Here is a 17,603-nt window from a genome sequence, read left to right as displayed (position 1 = left end):
AACTCTTTAAGATCCATAGATGCAGCAGTTGTGCTGGTGGCAAATTTTAAAGAGCGTTTAAAGGGCCTTTGTGCTTTAGAGACCGCTCTCACATTTGGGTGATTGCAAATTTTTGCATTTGTTTAAGATTTTTTTGCTTAAATGTTATGTGCATTTGAATTATCAGAAGAGGTTTTCTGACTGAAAAATGAAGCATATTGGACAAAAAAGTATCACCAGACCAGTACAATAAGTTTCACTAAAGGGTTCCAGTAAAATTAGATTCTTATTTTGACTAAGACATGGAAAAGCAAATACAGTCACAAGGATTTGTACCACTGCCCTTCATTTGTTATGCTTGTGATTCAAAATAGGTTGTAATTTTTCGTAAGGAAGCAGGACAATACTCCAGCATGTTGGGTTAACGATGGCTGGGCTTTCTTTGAGGAGTATCACCGTTGTTTTACTTCCACAAAGTCATGTTAAATGCATATTCCCATGCAACTGTGTGTTTAAAATGTAAATAGTACAAACTCCAAAAAATTCTCAGGAATCATAAACAGCGTTGCTGTTTATGTTAAGATGCACCTTTTTGTTTTGTTTTTGTCTGTGTATTTTAATTGAGCGTTTCATGAAAAACAGTGTGCAGACAGAGCAGATACAGACACACTGAATAGATGAAATTAAACAAAATAAAACAAGCAAACTCCAAGGAAACAAAACAAAAACACTCAGTTCACAGAGTAGTTTGCACATCCAAAGCAATACCCATTTTCAGGAGATGAGAGGCACAGTTAAATGTTTCCACACGACAGCAAATTTCACAGTGGATACCCATCTTGTCCATCTTGTTTTTGTATTATGAAAAAATGCATGACCTCACAAATCCACCTGTCAAAGGAGGGTGGGCGGTCACCCCAAATCAATTTCCCAACTTTTCTTTATCTTTGCAAGTGACAAGTCTTCTATATTGAATATAGCTGTACAAAGCCTGGATATTATTACTTTAACCACTGGCTAGATTTCAAGAAACGATTTTATTGAGAGTTGCCTCTTGTACAGACTTGCTGTGATTCTAATTTGATACACTTTTTGTCAAATTCAGCAAATATCTCCTCACAGTCCTCGAGCTGTTTGTTCTGTGTGAAAAAATACTTTCATACTGTTCATACGCAGGCCTGGCTCTATAAACGAGAAACAGAAAAAGTGCCTTAACCGAGCCTCAGAACCTGATTTAAGCTAATCAGCAGGGGAACCGATTGCACTCCAACCTCTGCCTCTTCCTCTGCTTCAGTCGGCTACTCTCCCTCCTCAAGATCCTTACCCACGAGCAGCAGAGCTACTGTATACCCCGATAATAATGAACCGTAAATAGCACCAGAGATGCTGCCTTGCCAGCTTAGTATAGAAATATTTTACTCGCTATGGAGAACCTCATGGATTGAAAGTCCTTGGCTGTGAAGCGTCACTTATTTTTGGCAGCAGACACTCTGGATCCCACCATATTTCTCTTTTGGTCAACTTACCCAGTTGTTTGTGCCTTTGGTTTGGCAATGCACGTTCATGAATTTGTGGGGTGTAGCTTCAGGAGCACTGAAGGGAAGAGTGTATTTGTTTGGCTGTTGAGGTCAAATATCAACAATCTTTCTCTGGTGCTCCATCTTTAAAACCTTTACTTACAGTTTGGCCTGATCAGGGATATTGAGTAACCAGATGTCTGTATGGCTTTTTGTGGGGAGGGTGTGTGTCCCTGTGGTCAACAGTTTGGGAGATGGGATCTGAGATTTGATTCTTTGGATTGAGCCCATTTTTTAGTTGGCTATATGTGTTGAAACTGACATATCGTTTGTCGTACCATGTGACAACAGTGTACTTTTTGAAAAATCAGACACACATGAGGAACACACAGAAGACCTGTAGAAGCTGTTAACGTGACTGTAACTCAGTCACAGTAGCTTCACATGATCACAGATAATGAGCATACATTAAACCACCCATCTGACACAGTGATCATGCACAGGAATACGGTTGTTCCTCATGTCTAAATTGATTACATTATGAGTTTGTATGTATTAAATTGTGCTAGCAAATTAACAGTCTCCTCAGTTCGCCTCACAGACGAGAGCTCAGAGCCATGTATATTTAAAAGCAGAGTATTGAAACATCAATGAAAAGATAACAATGAAAACCCAACAGCACGACCACGGTGCTGTGCAAATATATTAAGTCCCTCAACTAACACAGACCACATGTGCACAAACGCATGTTGAGAAAGGATATCTTCTTACATTTACACCGAAGTGGTCAGATGTCTATCTGACATCGAGATGAGCTGGAACAGTTGAACTCTTAATTTTGTCACTGCATTTTTGTGCATGAGGAGAACAGAAAATTCTCCCTGGCTCGTTTATCATTCCAGTGTAAGACACCCAAATGCTAAATGTTGGCCTAGATGTTAAGCTGATTCATTTAGGCTGCTGAGTGCTCAGTGTTACTGTACTGAGAATCTTGTGAAAAACTGTGAGTATTTTTTAGTGTGTTTTCTCGAAGTGCATTGTGCCCCACCAGTCATCAAGTAGCAATAGCTGAGTGTATTGACTGCTTCCTGCATGAGACGTGACTGTCAGCTGGTTCCTCTGTTGGTGCGTCTGAGGACAGAGTGAACTGGAACTCCTGCTGCGGGACCAGCAGCCCAGAGACTCACTCTTTCTTTTTTTAATGCCTGTGACATAAGCAAGGAAATGAGTAAGGCTACTTGAGCGTCATCAAGCTGAAGGTTATGGAGAGGTAACATAAAAGTTTATAATTACGTCTCTGGATGACTGTTATTACAGCGCAGTATTGGAAAACACAGTGTTTAAATGGTCTGATTCAGGAGAACTTAGTTTTCTTGACTGTGAAAGATGTGGCTGTTCCTAAATTCTCAAAATAGAAAGCCCATAAAGGTTAAGCATTGCATTAAATACTAAGCTTGTCTGAAAAATAAGATGAACATTCATCGGCAATCTAGGAGAGCTTGCAAAGAACTGACAATAAATCTCGAGCGCTGACTCTGCAGTCTTACACTGGTGAGGGATGAGTAGTCCCATATGAATGTTAAAGCCTTTTGTTGGCCCAAGTCACTTCTTTTGTCTTGTGGCGAGGTAATGGATCGGTGATTATAAGCCGAGTATGTTTTACATTTTTAAGGACATATATCACAGTATGGTCACCCATCCTGTAGTTGGTCATTTATTCTGTGTTTACCTCACCTGGAATGAATTATACATATGTAACTGTAATGATTCGTGCAGTAATGTAATCTTAAATTCAGTTCTTTTTTTAATAAGAAACTGTTAAAATGAAACCTGATGGTTTGGAGACAGACGAGATTCCTGCTGTGGTAGGCGTGTTGCGTAATGACAGGACCAGGCAGCAATAAATATTGCACGCTTCGAATTATGGCATGACATTGCCAGATTGGAGAATTGTTGAGTTGCTCAACAGTGATGTCAGCAAACTCATTTGAGCTTGGGATGTGAAAGACTTGGATTAGGTTGTTTGACACTGGACTGAGTCTGTATGTGGAAGATATCCTCAGTGTTGTTGGATGAGCTTTATACCGTCACCACAGAAAGACAGATTGATTGCATTAAGATAAGCAGTTAGGCTTCTTCATCAGGTAAACAAGCGCCTTTTGATTACTGGAATATGTATGCTTCCATTGATGAGACATTGACATTCTCTGCATGATCGGTTATCTGAAAGTCCTCCAGATTTTGAATTACAGTTTCTATTAAAAAAAAAAAAGTCAGATGCCAGATGTTTTTGTGCAGATGAAGATCAGTCCTCAGTTAAGTACTTGTGGAGGCGGGCTATAGGCCTCACTAAGGAGGTCAGTTTACAGCATGTCAGTTTTGCTCTTGTGCTTGGCTGCAGTCTACCTCCTGTCTCGACCCCTATGGGGATGGTATGGGAAGTAATGGAGACTGAGAGGGGATTTTGTTTCTTCACACTGGTCAGCCTGTGCCACTGCAGTGGTTATTTAAGGAATGCTGACTCCCCAGTTTCAGCAGATCACGGGACGCTGCAAGAGATGACCATAACTACTAAGGCCAAATATGACTCTAAATGTCATGGTGTTCGTCTGTCCTGTGGCGGGGTTGCTACAAGTGACCATGTCAACCTGGTGTCACCGCACACAGGGCAGACTCCCTGACCGGCTATGGCTTTTTCAAGAGATTAGTCAGTGGTCTTTGGTCCACAAACATGCTTTGTGCTTTCTGCCTGTGGTTTGTAACCAGTATTTGAGCAGTATGATGCTTGAAGACAGGTACAAAATTTTAACTGGAGGAACAAGTTTATCCACGTATGCTTTCATTATGTCAGTCAGTAGGTGAGCAACCATAATGAATCAATGCCCAGACTTAATGTATGAAATGTTGCTGCATCAATTCAGAAAACTTGAATGGAAATGGAAACCTTGAAGGAATCTCTGCTAAATCAAAGCAGGCCTGTCTGCATTTGAAAAGACTGATTTATCAAAGGAGATTCCTCTTTTTAATTTCTAATAATGCACTCTCCTTGAGAGTCAGAGTGTTTATTTTTGTCAGTGTTTTCAGCTGAGTGACAGTTTTAAATGGTAATCCCATGTCCAATGAAACTGTGTTTGTAATCTTCAATTTCAACCGTCTATGAGACGTCCATGCATGGCAGACTCCAAAAAAGGCTGCCAAACTCCAGCAGCATTTTCATATTCAGGTAGCGGTAATGACCCAGAGACACCACTGCCCAACTTCATCTGAAGCCAGAAACCAGTATTGAAAACAGTCTTTGGTTCTTGGCTTGTATGCAACTCTTTGCCTTGAAAATTGATGTACTAGAAGCAGTTTTTATATAAGCAGAGAAGCAAGGCATTTTTAATCAACAGTAGTGTATTAGAAAGATTATTTTGACTTGATTCATTTTCATTTTGTAACACCAGGGAATGAGACGTGATTGTTAAGCAGGTGTTTCAATGTGTATCTTTGTAGAAGCGGGTGACATGACCCAAAAATAATGTCACAATGTTTCAGGGTATTTCTGCAATATTGATTTATTTTGATAATATGGGGAAAACCGGGGCACAACTTGCCAAAGATTCACTGGTACCATGCTGAGCCAGTGTAGTTTTTCTGCTTGTTTTGGAGCTCACAATAGGGTGGAGATCTCAGTCAATCAAACTGGATGCAGCGCACTACAATACACCAGGGAGTGTAAGTGAAATGTAAGTGTTGCAAGATTGTAAGAGGTTAAGAACTAATTTTAGATGTTCAGATGAGTTGGTGAAGTTGATGGTTTCCCTCCTTTGGTTTGGGCTTTTTATTTACACTTTTCAAGTCTGCTTTGAATGCCTGCGGAGGCATCACTTTCACATTACTTTTGTCAAGGCCCTGGATTCCTAGAAGATCACAGCTGACCTTTTTGGCAAGATCTGAATGTACTTTTATTTACTAGGTTGGGGGTCGTGCGATGCTTACTTCAGTTTTCTGCTAAAGGTCTCTTTTGTGATGACTAAATTTAGCTCTCCAGAGGGGATCAATCTGAAAACAGTGGTCCTGTGCTGCAGTTTGGTAAAAAGCTATTAGAAAACAATGGTGTATGCCTTAGAAGACATGCTCAGGTGTTGCAGAAATGCAAATAAGCAGAACCTCTAAAAAGACGTGGTTCTCTGTGTGGTCACACATTTTTGATGCCAACATAGACAATCGCACAATGCAGCTGTTGTCAATCTGTAGTCATGTTTATGTTTGACACCACTCCGCAAACATAAAATGGTGAGTTTTGGTCTCAATGCAACAGTAATAGTATAGTGTAGCAGTTTTGCATTAGATTATATTTCTACTGGCTTTTACTCGTTGGAGCACTGTGCAAAACAAATCAAACAGAACGTGATAACTTGCAAATCATTTCTGCCATATACTCAATTGAAAACAGTACAAAACAGTGACTTTAATGGTTTACCTCATCAACTTCAGTCATTTTTATAAATATTTGCTTATTCTGAATTTGATGCTGGCAACACATTTCAAACACGTTGGGACAGAGGTAACCATAAACTGCAGGGAAAGTTGTAGCATGCTTCAAAAACACCTGTTTGGGACATTCCACAGGTAATCAGGTTGATTGGTAACAGGTGATTGTATCATGATAAGGTATGAAAAGGGCATCATCGAAAGGCTCAGTCGTTCACAGGCATTACTACATGGACTTGGGAACACTTCATAAAAGCTTTTTTGGAATCGGGGTTATCGATGATCACACCGCACAGCTGTTGTTAATCTGTATTCGCGTTTATGTTATTCAGCATATTGTTATGGATGGAACACTTTTTTCTAAGTTAGCCTAAAATCATTTTCAAATGTAAAGTTCACTTTTAAGACTCACCCACCCCCACAGAGGTGTGGCTTAAGTAAGGAACTAAGGCAAACACAGTGGCATCTTTGAAGCAGGGTTGGGACCGGAATTTTGCTGCTGGTTTTTTTAAATCGTGTTGTGTCTGTATATAGTGAGTGTGTCATACTCCACATGTACTGATCCTACCCCACAACAAAGAAATGATGCACACGAGAAATTTGCATTGTCATTTCAAGCACTAGATGAAAGGTAGCTCAGCACTCATGAAATGAGCACTAAAAGCTTCAAAGGCTTTCTAGCAGTGAAGAGCTAGTTACAGTAAATACATCAACAAGTAGCTCCAATTAGGCCTGTGTGCTAGTGAGTTACTTCACTCATCTGACACTCCTCTGTCAGATATTTTTAAGGAGTAAACTGGTTCACCACGTTTTTACGCACAGTACATACTTAGTGACGCATTGAGACTAGGGACACCCAGTACCATTTCACTCTTGCAGAGTACGGCGTGTGACACAAAATGCTCTTTCCACCTCTGAAATCCTAGACAGATGGAACATCTCATCAGCGTGACAGTGATGTAACTAAACACCTGACAATTTGAGTGACACAGCCATGCCCATAGGGATTTGGACATGGCTATTCCTGTGTGCATCTACTACAAAACAAAGAAATCATAATCCAAGAGAGGAGAGTTACACTCATATGTGTGGATAAAATTTGCTTCAATCTGGCCTTTAAAGAGCACATCTGTATGAAGAGGCTGGTATTTTTCCATGAATTATGCCCAGTTGCTTATTTAAACAAACTCCTATCTTGTGTCCTTTGCACTTTAAAAAGTGAATTCAAACTCCGCTAACATAACATATACTATACAGCAATATTTCATCTTGTAATATTTTGTTAATAGGCCAGTTGAGATGCTTGGGCTTGTTTTCAGAAAGGTTTCAGGGAGACTGTGGCCTAGTTGGCAAATCTTATACTCAATAAAACTGTTTCACACCCTTGATAAACCTGAGCAAGTTTTTATAGTGAAATACCAATGTCTGTTGGCCAAGAAGGTTTACAAGCTCAAGTCAAGTTTTACTTGCTAATTCTCAATACTCATAAGAATACACTGGAAAATATTTGGCAAGACAAGCACAGCATGTCAAGGACTTCTTGTGGGAAAAAAAAGAACTCATTGGAAATGGGCAGTCATCTGCTGAAGAAGGTCATGTAATACAATCAGAAGTTCTAGAACTGCTAATAAATGGACCTTATGGTGAGAATGTTTTGCCAACTGCTGTTTCCAAACCTTGAAAAACCTTGAAGCCTTTATTCTACAAGAATACATACTGATTCAAAAGCAACAGTTTACAGTTGAAATTTGATAGCCCAAAACTTTTACCAACTTTTGCACACAAAATATTGTTTGAAAAATTGTCAGTGTGGGTGTAATTAATACTGCGAGGAACTGTACGGTCTGAAGACAAACGTTTACGCTGTAGTAGGAAACGGACTTGAACAGCATTGTCATCAGTTCAGATTTATCACTGGCTGATTGGCTGCCATTCCGTGCTGTGTCCAGCTGATCCCCACACTGTTGCTGGTTGGCAGCATGCAGGAACATCACCGGCCTTGTCATCGATCCATGGTCAGGACCCATACTCTGTCCCTAAGGTTAGCTCTGTGGAACGTTCTGGGCTCAGGTCCCAGAGAATAGTGACATGTCAGCAGCCCATTCAAATGAACAGGCTGAGGGTAGCACTATGTTAGCAGTGCTGGGATGGGGGATGGGGGAGGGGGAGGGTGGGAGTGCTAAAACTGGTGCTGTGTTAAACATTGCAGGGGTAGACCAGGGAGTGTGGCTCCATGAAAGGTCTGGTGTTCCTGAATAAACCCTGAGTGTACAGAGCTCAGGACAGAGTGACACAATACCATACTGTTGGCAAGATAATTTTATTTATTTAGGCCAAAAAGGTTTGAGCAAGTTGAATTGCCATTCCAGAATTCACTGTGCCTTCAATTTCTGATATCGTGCACAACCTGGTACTCAGTAATGTCTTTGTGTAACAGCAGGCTACAACCACACGAGTGGCTCTGAGTCTATACTTGGGCAAAGTGGTGCTTTCAGCTAAATGCTACTGCTAGCTTGCAACGTGCTGACAATAACAATGTGAACATGTAAAAAAAAAAGTCTGTAGCAGTAGTATTGGTGACCAAAATGACTTTTCACTACTTACAGGGTCAAAAGTGAAGGAGAGTGGAGGCGAGTGAGTGATTTTGGTTGAAGGGAGGGGTGTTTAAAAAGGTATGAAAAGTGCTACTACATCAGATTGTGTTAATAATTTGTCGTCCAGCACTTCCAGCTAAGCGTTTAGGCCACAAATGTAAATAAATCTTGCAACAGACTTGGTGATGGCTTTAGCCCGTGAGATGTTGTCAGGTTAGCAACGCTAATGCCGGAAGGGTTTGCAAAACAAGCTGCAACCTTCAAAGCTCAGGCAGTAAGGTTTGGGCAGGATGTGCACAGACTTTCTACATCTCAGTCATGAAAAAAACCTTTGCTCAAATGCAGTTTTCAACAACAGAAGTACTGAAGAGATGTGGTACATAGCATAATGTCACGGAATCAAGAAGTTACCTGTGTTAAACTGAAAGTTGGTGTGTAAGTGAAGTGGCACAGAGGACAGAAGCCCCCAAGCCTTTGTATGCGTTTCCCATATCTCTGGATCAGGCAGGAATACAAAGCTTGTTGTGTCTTTAATAGGCTTGCCCTTCGTTGAACTTTCAGCTCTCTGGCTTGATCACATTTGATCCACTAAAGCAGCACCAAGGAAGAGAACTCAAAGTAACTTCCTCCTTTTGATGTTCAGAAATGTTTAGTTCTTACAGTCAGTGAAATGCCAGGGTTATTCCTCTCTCAGTTCACAGTTTGTCCCGGTAGTAGTGTTTCATGATAAATGTTTTTGAAAACAAATTCTGCTTCACGAGTGACGTCTTAAAAACAAACCATCTTGACGGTACGGTTGAGGTTGACTTTGCAAAGACAGACTGTTTTTTCTCGGTGCTTTCTGTATGCTGCTGCTTTGTCTCATGTGCTGTTCTCACCAGAGAATCAGATTTGCATTGTAATAGATACAGACCATAAGATAACGTAAAACATGGGGCCCAACAGTAATGGTTGTCCAGTTGCTGCAGTCAGCTGGAATTGGACCACTGTTGGCGATGTCTTTGGTTCTGGGTACTCCTTTGGCACTTTTAACTTTGTTTTAAAATAATCCTCCAGTATTGCTCGCCAATAGAGTCTTTGCTTTGAGGAATGAAAGTACTTCTGTCTATTTGATTTACTCCATCTGAAATAATGAAACTGGCTCTAACTGTGGACTTCTTAGAAATCAAATGGTAAACGGAAAGCATAGAGAAACACCCCAGGACTGTGGATCTGATACTGAAACAGCTGAATATGATCGAAAGTGAAGTAGAAACCATTTTCAGCCCTTCCTCTTTTCCTTTGTCTCCAAAACTGACATGGCTTGCAAGAGGGCATTACTCAGCCTATTGTAATTTATTATATTGAGTAGGCCATCTTACCATGCAAATTCACTAGTGCCAGGAATGTTCACCCTACTTCAGGTTTTCATCTTCAGTTCAGTGTCATGTTCAGTCACACTGGATTGACCGTTTTTGGACATTGAAGCAATAACAAACAGCAAATAACAGCAATAACTCTTCTATGCCAAAAAATGGTAATTATTTAGTCAGTAAAATAGTGAAAAATGCCTTTGACAGGTTGTGTTAAGCTTAAGGAGACATTGTCACATTATTTGTCCAGTCAACAGTCCAAAACCCAAAGATACTCATCACATAAGCAAAAAAAATCTGCAAATCCTCACAATGGAGAAGCTTGAAAAATTACTCAAAATAATTCAGATTAATTGTTTCAGATCTAACGTAAGATACTTTGAACCACAGCTTCTTTGAGTGCATTACTCCCTCACATGATGACCAGACTTATCTGAGCCTTATTTGGGGGCGTCTGTGTCTGGAAATATTTGAAAAATGTCAGTGGTGAGCTCCAGCTATTGGCTGACTGGCTGACTGGACAACAACACACACAATCAATCTCTGTTTTTGTCGGATGATAGCAGACGTGCTAACTGGTTTGGCTTGAAGAGGAATTATCTGAAGGTGGTGGCCACACATTCCAGTCCTGAGTTTTTCAGGTGGTCCATTTAATGGACAGAGATATATATCTATTAATTTCATGAGCATTTCTCATAGATGTAAGAAATGTGCAACTGTATTATGTTCATACATATTTCAATGAATGGGATTTAACCACTGGACTTGTTTTTTGATGAATAATAAAAGCAAATAGTTCTTTATCATGGGCTCAGCCTGTAGAAACACACAGTACTACAGTGAAGGAGTATTTGTCTTCATGATGTAAATTTAGCTCATGCAAATTTGAAATTGTAATCTTATAGCTTTGAATAGAAAATGAAATTAAAATTGTGGTTTCTCTGTGGCTGACATCTCCCTGAAACAAAGGTTTTATGTAAATCTGTCTCAGTCAGCCTATGTTTTATGGGTTTTAGGAACTTGCATAGTTAAAGTAACGTGTCCTCTCTCTCATAACTGAAAGCAAAGTAAGAAAAATGAGCTTGATCAACTCATAAATGATGGCAGCTTTAATCCATAACCGTCTATGAATTGATTTTGTCTTATTAAACACATATGTAAGTAGTTCATAATGAGAGCGTGTAACATTTTGAGTGACTGAACTCTTTTATTGTCGTTACCTTGATAGTTATTTAATCATGCTGTTGTTTGTCTTTTCTAGGTCCTGTCATCACAGCCATTGATCAGATTTAATGGAAACCAAGGGGTAAGAACATATTTCACTCTTTCCTCTTCCTCGCTGTCTCTTCCATTCCAGTGCAAACACAGTTTTACGTTAATAAAAAGAGTAAAAATATTTTTTTCCCAGCCTCTCTTGCAACTGGCAACAACATTGGGTTTATTTTGCTTTGGCTCCTAAATGTGCCAAGCATCGACTAGGCCCCTCATCATGTCTGGTGTGGCAGGAAAATTGCTTCTAAACTGCTGCCTGGTTCTTAAAAACTCTCCTTGTTCTGTCGGTATTTCTTTCCCACCATGCAGTGCGATGTCAGAGGCAGTATAGAAAGATAAATGAGGAATCACGGTGTTTGTTTGTATTCTTTGTAAAGCCTTTGTTTTTTGTCAGTAGACTCATGTTTCTGTCCATAGAAAGAACTAGATGAAATTTGATGTTCGAATGTCTTTAAGACACTCTTAGAGTTGTTTGTAGGAGTGATGCTTTTAAAGTTTTTTCTGGGAAACTGTATCGCATTGAAGGTTGCTCCCTGTTGCTGATAGCTTGTTGGTGCCCGACTGTAACCTGACACAACAAATGGTTTGTCACATGCAAGCATCTGGGAAGTTGTCCTTGGAAAAAGTTTGGGACAGGGCAGGCATGTTCGAAAAATACTCAAAAACTTGAACCAATCAGCTCTGCATATTATGGAGTACAACTCTTGATGAAGCCAGCTTGGGGGAAAAAACCTTCAGTGCCGTTCTTTGCTCTTCTTTCAATGAAGAAATGCTCCCTAGTTCTGATGTAAGCGATGCTGTAGCAGCATCTTCGCTAACCTCTTTTGGAGCCGCCATTGTTGTTTTCAAAGAGTTGTTTCTCTCCCTGTCATCACACCTAAACCACACCTTTAGCTGCCAGTAGTTCCTCATAGGACTGATTGGTTCCGCCTTAAGTGCCCAACTTGATACCTAGCCAGATGGATTCTCAGCTCGTGTGATCTTGTGATCTCAAGAATCCAGCTGCCTCATAAGGTAAGGCCCAAAGTCAACCAATTTAAGTGTAAGCAGTATTAACAGAGCTGGTGATAATGCAATGCAGTGTTTCCCCGAGGTTGACTGTTCATCAGCTGCTAATATTCACCACTGCTGCAAAGCTAGTTGCCTCTCTTCTGCAATAGGGGCAAGTCAGTAAATGCACAAGGAAGCTACATGGAGAAGCAGAAGAATTGTTCTTATACTCTAGAATGCAAGAAACTGTGCCTCTTTATGTAAACAGTACCTGCTTGTTTATGATAATGACAAAACTCGCACTGGAGTGCCAGTACTCTCCATATGAGCAATTAACTGTCCCCATGAAGACAATAAACATCCTCGTGCTTACAAGCATTCTCTGCACAAGCAGCTGCTTCCTGCATTGGCAAAAGGCAGGGTTTGCATGTGTAAGCCTGCCCAGCCTGACATGCATACGGAGTCTATATGCACTTCTATACTGGCAAGTTGCCGTTCTGAGTGGCATCCAAAGGGCTGGTTCATTTGGTGATTTGCCTTATGTACAAAGATTTTATTGGTTATGTGTCTCTGTCCAAAACGTTGTCATAATGGGCTGTTTGTGAGCATTACTGTAAACAAGGTCACAGTGCAACAACAGCAACAGCAGGATTTCTAGCATCACCCTATAAGTCTTAACATCGATCTAGATCTTCAGTCCTACTGTACCCCATGCCTTTGACATGTGTGGAGTGTGACACTGGCTTATCACAGGTCATTACATGTGATCTGAAAAACTACAGTACTGGTTGGCACCATATTCAGAAATTGGGTTTGAATGTGGGTCCTTGGGGTTGAAGGGTGATTAATTATTAATTAATTGGTGCCTGCTACACTGGTCTTACACAATCTAAACTTCTCTAAATTTCTCCATTTGCTGAGGAGGATCATCATGTTGTTTACCCTAAAGTGCTTCCTCCTGAAGCGTTAGAGTTGCCACATCCCCAGATCTCAGCGGTGACAGTGGGAATTGTTATTGGTCTGCAATAACAAGATGGTCAAAACTATGAAAAAGAAGTACGAAAATGTATTTCTTGTAAGAATGACTGAAAATTGATGATTTGAGCAACTTATGGCACAGCAAGAACACAGAGCTGTGCCCATTATATTGGCTTCCCATCATGTCACTTCTAAAATTCAGCAATGAATACAGTGGGCAAGTTCCCACTCATGGTAGAGGGTGAAAATTGGGAATGCAGGAGGAAACGGTGACCTACAGGTACGATAGCAATTTACTCTTAAAGTTGGCACTCACGTGTCATAGGCACATAGATAACAAGCAGAAACTGCTCACAAACCGCAGCACTATCACATTATAGCACTACACCTGCCAAAACCTCATTCTGCCGATACTGCAGTGCACCACACACACACACACAGTTGGGAGCTCTCCATACACTTGCCTTCCAAATTCTCAAACAGACCTCAAGCGGCGGCAGCCTGTTTGATCTGTATGTTGTCTTGGAGAATTTGGCTGTAAAGATATTGGATATGGTTGTTGCTGTAGGTGATGTCTGTATTTTTTTTGTTATTGTCTGTGATTTTCGTTTACAATATATAAAATCAGTATTTAACTGTCACTTTTGGCACATTTCCATTACACAGTTCCAGCTCTACTTGACTCGGTTCTACTCTACTTGGTTTGGTTGAGTTTCCATTACAATTGAGTACTTCATAGTACCTCCTCAACGTAGGCGGGGTCGTCATACGCGAAACTGCCATGACGTCAATTTGTACGTGACGCAAACAGAGCCGACAAACAATGGAGGACATCGAGGCGATATTGTATTTGCTGCTCGGTTTGTGGCTTTTTAGTCTGGACCTCGTCGACGGACCACGGTGATATTTTACGAGCAGCCATTTCCCTCGAGTGAGAATAAAGAATAAAGTCAGCGGTTGTTGTTGCCCGGCGTTACAACGGAGGGGGCAGGATTGTTTTTCCGGTGTTGGACGTTGCAGACCAGTGACGACACTCTCCGGCCAATCAGTGGCCGACAGGCTGTTGACGTCACACATATAGTATCGCTTCTATTCGCTTGGAACCTCGCCAGAGCAGGTACTAAAAATAGTATCGGGTACTAGGTACTATCCCTAATGGAAACACAAAACAACCGGGTAGAGTAGAGTAGAGTCGAGTCGAGTCGAGCCGCGCTAGTGGAAATGTGGCATTTGAATCAAGTCTTTATTGGGTTTTAACACGGTGCCGTGACTGGTTTTCATTCTCCACGCACATCTCCAGCGACCTCCTCGAGGAGTCTTTGTACATTTGATGCTTCCACCCTGCTGTCTGTGTTCTTGTGTAAAAATGGGAATAGTGCAGTGCAGAACACTACATCCTCTTTCACTTGATGCTTTGTCATCAAGCAGAATCCATTTTTCTGAATGTCTGTGTTATCTGCACCGACGGGTTGAGTTTGTCTACGCAGGCAGATAATTCAGTGTGACTCTTGCCCATTGTGTTCTCAAACTAAGAGTTTTGAATCTCTTTTCTTTTAGCAGGCACTGATATGAACTATATATGAACTCATGCATATGTGTCACATGAAGTCACGTTTGTCAGCTGCACATCAGATGGGAAACCTGATGTTCGTGATCTGATGTTTTTTGGCTGTTGAAATGCTAAAGTAAAGCATGTATTTCACCGATGCAGTAGGCTCTCTGTGGAGGAAAATCTGTTACTGTTGAGATCAGAATGCTAGTCAGAAGTGTGAAAGTGGCTAAATTACAGAACAGATGGCCTGGCTGTCACGATGAGATCCCATTTTCATTCACTCATATCCATTCATCTTGTACAGCTCTCCCTGAGCTCTCATGAGTGTGTGTGCACACACACTCATGATGAAGTTTTTAGAAAGAAAGAATTTCAAGACTAAAAATGGATGAAAGATGCAAAGACACAGAGGTGGGCTGTTTTAAACTTACATAATACAGAAAATCCTCAACATGCTTGATGATGCCACCTCAAGTATTCATTTATTTTTCAGTGTGGCAGATACACTACATTCTTCTTTCCTTTATCTTCACTGAATAGGTGGCCTGTGGCACTGAGTGTATGGCGATGTTCTTTACTTGTTGTTCTGTCTTATACTCCACCCTCCCTGTCTGTCTCTCTGAATCGCTGTTTGTTGCAGACTCTCTGATTCTGCCAAACCAAAGCAACAGTTGGCCGTCGGGCCATCGCTGAGCATATGTGGCTAAATATTAATCATAGATTTTGTGGTGCATTGTGCACCACTGATACTAATTGACCCTTATCCACAGATGTTTTGGCCATTTAGCATGTTTAACTGGCAGCATAGGCAGTCGGAGAGAGAGCGCTCTGCATGGATTTTCAGCAGAGAAAATCAGCAGTGTCAACCATTTACTTTGGTTTTCATCTTACTTTTTTAACTTATTTTCTCAGGTGACATTCTTGACATATGATTATATTTACAGTGGTGTAAAAATACTAGACTTTCTCCATCTTTGCTCCCTCTCTCTTGGCCTTGGAGAGAGGACTAGACAAAGTGCATGGAGGTTAGTCCTCTCTAATGACCACCTCCTGAAAAGAAGCATTGTTTTCTAGATGCCACGCACAATGAGGAGATGAGGCTAGCTGCAGTCAGAACAAGGACAACCTGTTTAAAATCCACTTCCACCCTTAGAAAACGTTGTGTAAAGAAGATTATTACTTGCAGAGATGGTATGTTTCATTGTCTGTCCCTGCCCTTCATCTGGCATTCTAAGTAATCTCTCGAGGCTCTTCAATGTGAGCTCTTCTGCTTTTTCCTTTGCTCTGTTTTGTCTAGGTTTTGTGGCAACAGCAGGCTAAAGCTCTTGAAGCTTTGATAAAGACTTCAATAGATGCTGCATGCAGGATTTTTAATTTGTAAGTTAAACTGATTAACTTGGGGGTTTTTTAGTTTTTCCTGTTAGTAATCAGTTAGATTTACAAAACAACGCTAGCTTGAAGTTAAAAGTATCCGCAGAGAGGTTATCCCCATTGTTGTTCAGGGTGGAGCGGGTCAGAAATGAACCAATGCTTGGTGTTATATTCTGGCCTGACTGGATCAAGTTACTTTGGTTTTCAAGTCATTGGTGTGGTGGAAAGTTGATAAATTGTGGAGCACATCTTATTGTGTTGATTCTATAATCCACAGCATGGGCATGGAAAGCATCAAAATCAAACACATGCATGTCACACATCACATCACTACCATATTTTATACACTCATAACTTTCCAATTAAAAAGCTTGTCAGCACACCCAGTCCACAAAGAGACTGATGTGTAGTCTAGATGCAGACAAACTAGAGAAAAGCCCCACTCGGTAACGGCAAACAAGGGAGTGTTGGCTTTCATCTTGATGATGACGACAAATTTTCTTCAGAAACCGTACTGTTCTGTTATTCACATTGTGGTTGCAACACTCACATGTTAGTTAAACGGAGCGTCTTTCATCCTCAATGGGAGTCACTCCTCGGTGCCTTGCCTTTCAGTCAGTCCCTCTGCCTCTTAATCATCTCTGGATTCACACACTACTGTAATATGACTTCACCAGCTGTCGATTGAGTTTTCAACACATGGCACAGTACAGCTTGTATCACTCTCAACCCTCTTCCCACAAGCATACATTTTCCTGTGTTCGAACCACTACATCATGGTGTTTTTGCTTGCTGTATTTCACATGTAAAAGCAATGACACAAGCGTATATCTGGTAAAACGGTGTCGTGATGGGGCTTTCCAGAACCATCTTCCTGTTGCTAGCAGTGGCTGGTTGATGTCCGGAGCTTAGACATAGCTTTAAACATAATTTAGGACTTAGTGAAGAATGGTAGGGCCTGTTGGGCAAGAGGCAGGGATGGACCAGCAGTGCAAATAAAGAGCAAGAACATTTAGAACTTATGATGTTAACATATCTTGTTACCTGGTGGCAGGTCAGCTCATCACTTCCACCTCCTGCTATGATAAATGTGTGCTTACTAGCATACTGTAGTGTTCAGTCCACAGCCTTGTATTGTAGGTAGACTCCATCCTGTGTTAATTATTGGTAATGGTAATATTGGTGATAAAAAAAAGCAAAACTACATTAATGATTGCTTGAAATTCTAGCAGTTATTGGTTTATCTGAATGAGGTAGACTGATGCAGAAGCAGTGTCCGTATGTAGAAGTGGAGCATTATTGATAACTGAGAGCACAGGAGGGCAAATAAAGGACATTGTATTTATTTATAGTTGGCCACCTGCAGCCTTCACACGTGTCGAGACCTTTGGTAAACAGAGCTGAGCTGCCCACAGTCAGACCGCATGTCGGTCCCAGCAGTGAGTCACAGGCTGAGCCTCTCATCTAGGCTGGGCCACTGGCAATGAACTGCTCACTGCTCCAGAGGACCTGCGCTGGGGTA

General features: G+C 41.0%; 1 protein-coding gene across 1 annotated transcript in view; it reads left to right on the top strand.

The window, feature by feature from the left end:
* Positions 1–17,603, top strand: part of ell (elongation factor RNA polymerase II) — a 34,245-nt gene that overhangs the window by 1,384 nt on the left and 15,258 nt on the right. The window contains exon 2 of the mRNA XM_070960859.1: positions 11,180–11,224. Within this exon, the coding sequence (XP_070816960.1) occupies positions 11,180–11,224 (45 nt within the window). The remainder of the gene's footprint in view (positions 1–11,179; positions 11,225–17,603) is intronic.

The sequence above is a fragment of the Chaetodon trifascialis genome, chromosome 4 (genome assembly GCF_039877785.1).
Source record: "Chaetodon trifascialis isolate fChaTrf1 chromosome 4, fChaTrf1.hap1, whole genome shotgun sequence".
NCBI lineage: Eukaryota > Metazoa > Chordata > Actinopteri > Chaetodontiformes > Chaetodontidae > Chaetodon > Chaetodon trifascialis.
Note: the sequence above shows the minus strand (reverse complement) of the source record. Positions and strands in the feature narration are given on the sequence as shown.